Source organism: Hydra viridissima, unplaced genomic scaffold (genome assembly GCF_058129835.1).
Source record: "Hydra viridissima isolate aposymbiotic clone 2 unplaced genomic scaffold, HvirCarnegie_v1 scaffold_1, whole genome shotgun sequence".
Classification (NCBI taxonomy): domain Eukaryota; kingdom Metazoa; phylum Cnidaria; class Hydrozoa; order Anthoathecata; family Hydridae; genus Hydra; species Hydra viridissima.
The window spans coordinates 15,898,130-15,908,266 of record NW_028324300.1 but is presented as its reverse complement, the minus strand read 5'-3'; the positions used below and the strand labels follow the sequence as shown (position 1 = coordinate 15,908,266).

Below are 10,137 nucleotides of genomic sequence, written 5' to 3'. Positions count from 1 at the left end.
ACCATTCGCTCCCACCCTTGGTATGGTTTTATAGTGAATATGTAGAAAGTTTGAAAGTGATATTTGCTTCTACTTTCTATTTTGATTTAAGATTTGTTATTCTTTATGGTTAAGTAGAAGGAGATATTTAGGAACAATTTTGCAGAGGGAGGATATTGAAGATTTACTTGTTTAGCTTGTCAATACATAATTTTTTTTTGTTTCCCTTCTAAGGGTTTTTAAATATCCACAACTAATGACTCCTAAATAATTCAGTTTATTTACAAGTAGCTTTTATTATTTCATTTTAGTTATTTTTTTATTTTCTTTTGCCTACTCTTATTAACGTTCATTTACGTTTTAGATGGGGGAGCAAAACATTTATAGATAGCAAGAGGGTAAGGGGATTGACGCAAGAGTGCACCATAATCAAGAATATGGATGCGATTTGAACATGAGCTTAACGTGTTTATTCTCTTAAGTTGCTTGAATCACTTATAACGCGTTACGGAGTATGTTTTCAATAGGTAAATAAAATACTCGTAAGGACATTTAACAATCTTCCTAAAATTAAAAAATCTACCAAATTTTATTTACATCCAATTACACGCGTGTAAATTACAAGGATTTTCGATTTCTTCCCTCTATTTCAAATTAAAATATGAGCAACGTTAGACTAAGCTTTTTAAAGCGAAAAAGTTACGAATTTTTGGAGTTTTCTTTCAAAAGATTTTCAATTACTTGAAACAATCGAAATGTTTACGCGAATTCGAAATTGAAATGTACGTAGTTTTCTCGATCAGCAATACCTGTATTAGTCAATTTTTGTAACAAATTAAAAGCTGTTTCGAATGACTTTTCGCAATCCTTGTTTTTAAATTCGTAACTTTGTTCTTCCAGATTCTTTTCCATTAAGTACTTTCCGTATTTTGATTTTGTGAGATCGCTGTAGTGTTTTAATTTTTCGATTGTATATTTTTTTTCGAGAACCCAATCGATTTTCAAAGCATACTTCAAATACGTCCGCATGGTTTCTTTTAACGTTATTTTGTTTCGCTTCCATTTAAATTCATTTCTGATTCTGGTGACACCGTAGACTAATCCTACTATCGTCCCTAATCCTACGAAAAGAGTACAAAGTAGTGCTCTTCTGACTTCATTCCGATCGCCACAACGTCTTTGCTTGTCAAACTCTCCTTGCTTTAAGTATGCTCTGTACAGTTTTAGCTTTAATGCGAATGCTTGCCGTTTATCATCTTTAACAAACTGTAAATAGTCTTTTTTGATTATGTACTGCACGTAATCATCGTAAGATCTGTAAGAATTAGGGATATCATTCTTATTGTCAACTTTCAATTCTACTAACTTCGCTCTCTGTTTATCAATCTTTTCTGAAAGAATTCCTTGAAATGTAAAGTTTTCTTCAAAATTGTTGATCGAAGAATACGACCGCTTTCCGTTTTTATAAGATACATCATCCTTATAATATGTTGCATAATAACGAGCAAGATACACATGTAATGCTTTCTTAAAGCAATCTGGAGTCTCATCAATAGTCATTTTAATTAATTCTTTTTCTAGCTCATTCGCTTGTATTTTATATTGTTGTTCTCTGATTTTTTTCTTTTCTGCCACTTTTAAGTATTTATGCAATACCACTCCAAATTCATAAACATCATTTGTTGTTTGGAGAGCGCATCCTATCCAACTGGTCATCACTTTATTATCTGATAGCTTACGAATGGCATTAATGTAACTTTGCCTCAATTCATTCACATCTTCAAAGTCAAGTTTTTCTTCACGAAATGCTCCGACGACATCGCGAGTCGCCACAGCTGTATCGATTGCTCTTTTTGCAAAAGCCTCGATTTGTCTCGCAGTTACTTTATCTGCAGTCGCTTGAAGTTCTTTAAATTTATCTCCTAATATATCAGCTAATAACTTTTCTTCGCTTGGTTCTGGTTTTACCTCCAGAACTTTTTCTTCGTCCACTGCTTCTTCCGCCATTTTTTTAATTACTCTGTTTAGTTCATTGAAATCCTTCTCTGTTAACTTTTTCACATTGATCGGTTTTTTCTCTGTGTTTTCATTTGTTGTTTCATTCATGAACTTTGTTTCAAGTTCAAAACACACATTTTTTGACGCCATTTTTTTTACGTGATATGAATTGCTAAAGAGATCGTTGCTAACAAAATTGTTTGTTAAAACTGAAAAAAAAAAAAAAGCAATTTTTAGATAGTAAGGAATAAACAAATGGATAATTGTAAAACATAAAATTAAGCTCAAATGTGAACAAATTATAAAATGAAAAAGATAAACGATAAGTAAAAGGCAAATGGCTTTTAAGACAATATTTCATCGTACATGAACTTTTACAACGACACTGTCAGTTACTTTTTTAAATTGTTTGGTTTGGTCCTTAAAAAGTTTGATATTGGTTTAAAAGTTTTTTTCTTAGTTTTTTTTCTTATTTAAAAGTTTTGATCTCAGCTTTAGTGAAAACCAAACCTTAAATCAAGCTTCTCATATAATTGTAAACACAATTATATGATTGATGGAGAATATCAGATCTAGGAAAAAACACTTTGATAATCCTCAAATTTGTAGTAAAAGAAATATAACTGTAAACAAATAAGGAGACTGGCTCCTGCACGAGATAAATAAAAAAATAAAAAGTTTTTTAAAAATAAATATTAATAAATACGAAAAGAAAAAGTTTAAACAAAAAAAAAAAACCTTTTTAAAAAATTGTGGAGAAAGAAACGGTTTCTATTGATTTATCATTTTCTCCTTATGGTCAATGCGGCTGTAATTTGAAATATGAATACTTTATTAAATTTTTCATATAATATGATGACACTCTATTTCCATTTCAGAAAGACTTTCTATAAATATGCTATTAATATTAATTTTCAACGATATTGAAGCTGACTTTCAACGATATTGAAGCTGAATTTCAACGATATTGAAGCTGACGGTTACTTTGGTCCAGTGTACAATTGCTTATTAAATGTCGTTTACTTCGTGAGCCCCAATTGCTTCTTAAACACTAATTGGCCCGGTCATTAAATCCAGTTTTATGCCATTTAAAAACAGTTTCTGATTTTAAATCCAGAAAAAAATTGACTTTTTTTGTTAAATTATTAACTAAATATTGCCCTGGTTCTTACAACAAGTTTCTTTACAACACTTAATCAATGTAGATCTTCAAACAAGACCTATGCACGAACTGGCTTCTCTGTGTTAGGTCTGCAGCAGCTATTTTTTTCTGTTGGGTAGTGTTTGTTTTTTCGATAGTTCTCTGTCTCGATTCGCACCATGTAAATTACCTGCATTATTAAGCATCGGCGTTTGGGTTTTCCTTTAATAACGAATAACGTACAAATTTCTATATCAGTCAAAAAATTTTTATATTTACACCTACAAAGCTATAACGTTTCAGAAAAAAATATGCGATACCTCACATTATATTGTTTCAGTCTTTCAAAATATTGCACAGATTTGCTATTCGATTTAATTCGTTGGACTTGTTTTTCAAAAATAACAAATCTTGTACGAATATAAACTTAAATCACCATAAAATTTTATCATTTTAAATGGATAAATCAATCTATTTTAATAAACTTCGAAAAACTCGACTACATTTAATAGAATTATAATAAAAGTTTGAACCTGTTTAAATTGACTTTTGGAAGAGTCGTGTCTTTTCGAATATTACACATGAAAAACTGCATTTAAAAAAAAATTTAAAAAAAAACACTTTCACATACAACTTAATGCTTAATTTCTAAACGGATTCACGCGCTGTTACCTTCCACGGGAATGTAAATTTATACTTTAATCCGAAATCTGATACCTTGAACATGCTGACTATGTAAAAAATCAACTTGCAATTTGGAAAATTTCTGTTTTCAAAGTTTTCTTGAAAATAATTGTGTATTGAGAGGTTGCGTTAAGCACGCATTACTTGGTTTGGGAGGCTGGTTGATACATTTATCGACAAGTTAATGAAAGAAAAACCATGTTAAGGACTTTGGTCGGAGTTTTCAAAACACTGACATAATATTAAAAAGGCAACTAAAAAAACATCTATTCAATAAACTTTATTGAACCAAAGCCGCCTTCGCCTCCTGATTTTAAATCAAAGTTTACAAATAAGCAGCGATAAAAACATTAGGGTTGTAGTGTATTCTTGTCAAATATTTTGAAAAAGAAGGCGTTTGAAAAAAAAAGGCATTATTTTTGAAACTTGGTATGAAATGCTAAAATTCAAACTTACTGTTGGCAAAAAAAAACCAAGAAATTTTTAAAAGCAAATCTTCAGTTGTTTTTTAAAAACAAATCTTCAGTTGTTTACATTTACTTTAAAATGAATTTTAACTCATTTTATATCTTATCGATCTCCCACGAGAACAGTTTTACGATCTCTGTTGATCTGGCACGGGAGCATGATTGTATGATCACAATTGTTCTCGTGCAAGACCAAATTTATTTTCATTTTATGCGTTCTTCAATTACCTTTAAATTTGGAAATTCTTCAAAGTTTTTTTTTAAACTTTTTAAAAGAATTTCTATAAAAACTGTTTTGGAAACTCTTTAAAACATATATAGGGCAAAGTAGGGTAATTTCGGAAGGGAGATAATTTCGGCACCCCTTCAAAAGACACCTAAAAATATTTATTTGTTGGAATATTAATATCATAGTTGGGTATTGTAGCAAGATAAACAATTTTCCTAAAAATAATGCTTTAAACTTTTATTTTTACATTACAAGTTCGTTAATTTATGATTATTAGCTTTTTCTTAACATTTTTACCAATTTGAAAATGTAGGATAAATGATTTTTTCTTGGAAATTTTTACCCAAAGTTGTTATTTATTTTATTCATAAATATTAACTGAATAAAATGTGAGCAACAATAAGATGAAACTCACAGTATGTTACAAGATATAAAATTTTCCCCAAGGACTGCTCTAAGGAGATAATTTCGGCTTATAAATAGTTTTTAATTTCGGCAGTGCCGAATATGCCGACCTGTGCTTTCTCTGAAACCAAAATGGAAATTAGCGTTAGAAATATTATGTATAGAAGAAGTTGATTTTAGTAATGTGCATGGCAAATACAACATTTCTTCTTTTCTTTAGCCAAGGATTTCAAGCAGATAATATCACCAAAGCAGCACCCGACGTTATTGTTGTAATGTTTGTTTGTCGTTGTTTGACCGTCATTTTCTTTAATATGCTAATACTCTCGTGCGTGCAAAAATAAAACTGTTAAGACGCTTAATTTTTTAAAGAAGAATTTTTTTTTATAGATGTGATACCACCAGAAATATACTACGAAAAAGGAAACTTACTTGGCTAGATCACTTCAATATTCCTCTAATTACACAACTTTTAAACCTTCAGAAATGGCATTAAAAGCTTCGCTTCTCTTTGCGTTGATTGTCTGTAATAGCACCAATTATACTTGGAGCACTATTCAAAAAGAGACCGAAAAGGAAATAACTCTGATACTAAAGTAATCAACTTTTCAATTCAATCCTTAATGGCTATAGAAATCACCTTCAGCAGCCTTTAAAATCCAAAAATCCGTTTGTCTTACTCAAAAAACTAAGCTTATTCCGTGAAAAGTTTTAGCATTAGTGAAAAATTATTCATTCTGGTCTTGAAAATATTTGTCGAATAATGCACAGAGGTGTAAATATCCGCAAATATCAGACGAGGTTCCTTTCTCTGTAAGTTAGAAATATTTTTTTTTAATCCCAAATTTATGAAAATCTCCTAATAAATTTTGTGTCAAACCACTTCACATGTAAATAAAGAAGAGTATTTTAAAAAACCTTTTGTATATCCAGGATATATGTACTTTCCAGAATATAAAGACTTTCTGCACGATATCTGTTCAAACAGAAGCAACCAGTAAAATTTCTCTAAAATATGCACCCAAAGATAACGGAAACCATATTTAAAATAAACCTCACTTATCTCACTTATTAGTTATCAAAATCTGAGGTAACAGAGAATTCAAATTTGTTTTAGAATAAAATTGGAAATTATTAATTATGTCAACATAAATTAAATTCGTCTTGAAACAAAGCGCAGCGAGTAAAACGCAGATGGAAAAGTTTTTTTAAACAAAAAAAAAACAACTGATGTTAAACGTTGGAGAGAAGTATTACAACCTTAGTGTCCTTTTCATTATGAGTGAATCTTATTAATGTATATCCTTCAGTGTAAACCGAGTTTTAAAGCTAATACTCGCTTTTTCTTGCTATTATTGCTTCGTATTCATGCTTACGAAAAAAATTGCCGCACGACGCAAATAAAGAATTAAGCCTTTAATTTTCGGCGGCGATCATTAGCACAACTCCAGACTAGAGTTGAATGAAACATTTTTTTTTCCTTTTTTTTATTTTGCGAGATGGAAATTCCTTTTACTTACATCCTTTTTTGTTGACGTCGTAAACTCATCATACCAAAAATTTGCTCTTAGAATAAGAGTATTATGAAACCAATTTTTATTTAATAATTTCGCTTTTCCTCATCCACTTCAAAATTAGTTTCGACGCCTCCTAATAGAGCCTGATCTGAGTCTGAACTTTTTAAATGTTAATGTTCTAATCTTGTACACTCACTCCCAAACCTATATTCAGAACTGCTTACTGTCATCTCTAATCGGTATCCTGAAAGATGCTAAACAACTGAAATTAAAGACGTTTTAAATGGTGGTTTGACAAAAGGTTTTGACACTCGGATAACTAATCAGCAAATAACCGAGTCGAAAAATTACTAAAAGTTCATCATGGCCTTCTTTATACACGGCCGGATATGTTGCATAAATAGACCGAAAATTAGAAGGCTTTGGACATATTCTAGTTTTTCAGTGTTTCAAGCTTCACTACATTTTGTTTTTTCTTCTTTTTTCCCTTTGTCTCCTTTTGAAAGATAATGCAGTAACTATGTGTTTACTACCACTTACAATCTTTTGTTCATTATTATAAAAAATGTTTATTACTGTTTGATTGACAAGAGAAAAATCCCCACTCACAATGAGTACCACAAAGAAATATTTGGTTCAAATTTTATTCATATACAATATTTTCGCTAACTTTTCTGATGTCAAGAGTTTCCAACGTAAGTAGACTTTGTTTCACTGCATCAAGCAAAACAATAACTTAGGAGGGAATTCAAACAAAGTTGCAAGACTTATGAAGTCATCTAAATTAATGCACAGGCTTATGAAGTATTATCAACATTGCTTTCATGGCACGAGAAAGAAAAGTATAACAATATGTTTGAACCTTGGGTACCACAGGCTTTTAAAAAATGATACAAATAGTTGTCAGTAAAATCTCTTGTAAAAACAGTTAATTCTCTTTAAATGACGCGCAGTAATGATTTGCTTCCATAAGGGTGCAACTTATTCTCACTAAATTTGTTTCGCGCTAAATTTGATTATTTATGAGGGAGGAAAGTATTTTTTTAAAGCTACCCAAGGGCCCGGTTAGGAGTTAAAACTATAATTTGTGATCATCTTTAAAGCGTTTTTTTCTTATTTACCATAAAATGTAGAGAAAGGGTTGAGTTGACTAAAAAAAGATAAACAACATTTTTTCAGCATCTTGCTGAAAAACAGCTCCATTAGTAATAAGTAAATCAAGAGCATCCACTTCCACTTTTATTCCTATATACAAAATTGTGATCCTACCCCGAGAGCAACTTTACGTTCAGGACATTTTTGGCATTTACCAGGACCAGCCGTTTTCTTATAATAACCATGCTTACATGGTTGACATCCATATAGACCATCACTTGTTTCATAACCAGCTGGACATTTCTCGCAGTAATAATCGGAAAGACGTGGTTCGGAATCTTCCGGACAGGATTCGCAACGATCATTAACAGGATTGTAAAACTTGGTCTCCGTAATCCGAGTGAATTGTGTTTCGGCGAGCTGCTTTTTTCTTATTTCGAACTCCTTTATACCAAAACATCGCTTTAGCATATAAATAAAACTTTTCCGCCGGATATGGAGCAACTAAAGCATGATCACTTCTAAGAGAAATTTTTCAAATTGAGTTCTCTAAACGCAGTAACAGCTTGCCATTAATCTTACCATGTGTACCAATACAATATTTTCTAAATGTAGCATTGCAAACTTCTCTATCGTACAGGTTTGGAAACTCACATTTCTTTGAAAGAGTTTCAGCGTAACTGTTTTCAATTACCGTTCCTTTATCAATCACATAAAATTTTCCATTCAACTCACTAGCAAAAGAAGCCATCTTCAGTCTGATAGTTTGCATGTGGGATGTCATCGATGGAAGAAATATGTTAAGGCTTTGAATAAAAAATGGTCCTTTTTGGTCTGAGTGAATCCATTTGTTTTCGACTAACCATTCGCGATCAGGGATTTCAAGTAAAATGCTTCCATCAGTTTTGTTATCTTTAATTGAATACAAACTCGACAAATCTATGGTACCCTTTTCAAATACTCCGAACGTGGCTGGAATTCTAAAAACACCGGATGTTGATGCAATATTGGGACACTCAGCCATGTGACACAATTCCATACAAATAAGAGGTCCAACATCACCGTTTGGATTTTGAAGGAGACTTGTACACTCTTCAGGCTCCGCACCAAAGTTCATATACGTAAGATAATTACATGCCTTCTCTATTAAAAATAGTTTATGATACTTAAGCAGAGAAAATGCTTTCAAAGCCAATACTTTTTCCTCAATCTTTTGGAAGGAAGATTTCTGTAAAGAGTCTCTCAAATTACGGGCGTTGGATGCTGCAAGTTTCGCTCTGGCAACTTTTGCGAAGTTACTCATTATTTCAGTTTGTTTTGAGTTTATAGTGCCAAGTAAACTACTCAGTAGTTTGATATTAATTCTGGCCTTTGGGCATGAACCCATCGCTGCCGAAACTATTGCTGGAACGGCACTCAGAGCTGGTTCTGGATTTTGAATGACGTTGCAACATTCCATTATCATTTCTTCTAGCAAACCACCATATTCTGTAATATTTTTGTCAGAAAGAGCAGGAGTAAACTTTTTGTAGGCTTTAAGGAAATCTTTCGCATGCTCTGAAGTAAAGCTTTTGTCTCGAAAACGAATTAAAAACTGTTTGATTTCTTTATAAGTAACTTCATTTTTGTGAAAGTTAGTCAACATTGTTTGTGAAAGTTTCTTTAACCTTGGAAAAAAATCAGCAACTAGAAATGAAAGCTTTGCAAAGACGTTTGCTGACTTTAAAACATCATCTAGTCGATCTTGAAAATCCAAAAAATTACCGGCGCCTTCAATAAGCATTCCAAATGGATTACCCATTGCAGAAGCAGATAAAGCTAATTTTGCAACTTTTTCCGCCATGTCAAGTGACGTAACTGTAAAGGCTAAAAAAAATATATCTTTTAACTCATCAGCAAATTCTTTTTGCTTATTTTCCAAAATAAGACGTGCTTCCGTCCAGTCACTTTGACCGTACGTATCATCTGCTGATCCCATTTGCTCGTCAAATTCTGCAAGATTACTAAAGTAATTTCCAAGATTGGAGGTCAGAGCATCTCCTAGCTTATTGATACGATCTTGAACTTGTGAAAACTGTTGGTTTAAAAAGTTGCTTTCAAGTAACTTCATAGGATTAATTGAGGTCTCAATAATGACATTATTTTTGTCTTTGTTGATTGACAGAGATAAAATATCATCAAGAAATCCCCTCACTAAACAATATTCAGGGTAACGTGGATCAGGTAGATTGCAATCTGTCCAGAAGTAACAGGATTGATCCAATTCCGATAGTGCATCACCTGCTGATTTTACCAATTGAGTGTAACCTCCTTCAAGACTCAGCCCGTCTAATATTTTTAGCAACTGCTTCGGAGTGCATTTAGCACATTTTACATACTTTTTAAAACCGTCGCAGTATTTATGCAATGATATTTGGCACTGCGTTATTGAGTTCGTTTCTTCATCAGGACATTTTAATCCTAAGCAGTAAAGACTATCAATCACCTCCGAGTCATTATACGAATAAACTGGTACCTCTATCAAAACTATCTTCAAAGAAGTAATTACAAACAACCTGAGCTTCTTTGTAAGTCCACTTTGGTATAACAAGTCCATTGAAAGATGAAACAAACGGTAAATCT

At 32.0% G+C, this 10,137-nt stretch overlaps 1 protein-coding gene across 1 annotated transcript; it reads right to left on the bottom strand.

Moving 5' to 3' along the window:
* Nucleotides 1-526: 526 nt before the first annotated feature.
* LOC149893559 (uncharacterized) lies at nt 527-3,430 on the bottom strand. Its single transcript, XM_090073224.1, has one exon. It carries the CDS (start codon nt 2,125-2,127, stop codon nt 739-741), a length of 1,389 nt encoding a protein of 462 aa, XP_089929350.1. The 5' UTR covers nt 2,128-3,430; the 3' UTR covers nt 527-738.
* Nucleotides 3,431-10,137: the final 6,707 nt, after the last annotated feature.

What these genes read in the sequence shown, in the direction of transcription:
- LOC149893559 (XM_090073224.1), bottom strand. Translation starts at nt 2,127, where the DNA reads ATGGCGTCAAAAAATGTGTGTTTTGAACTTGAAACAAAGTTCATGAAT.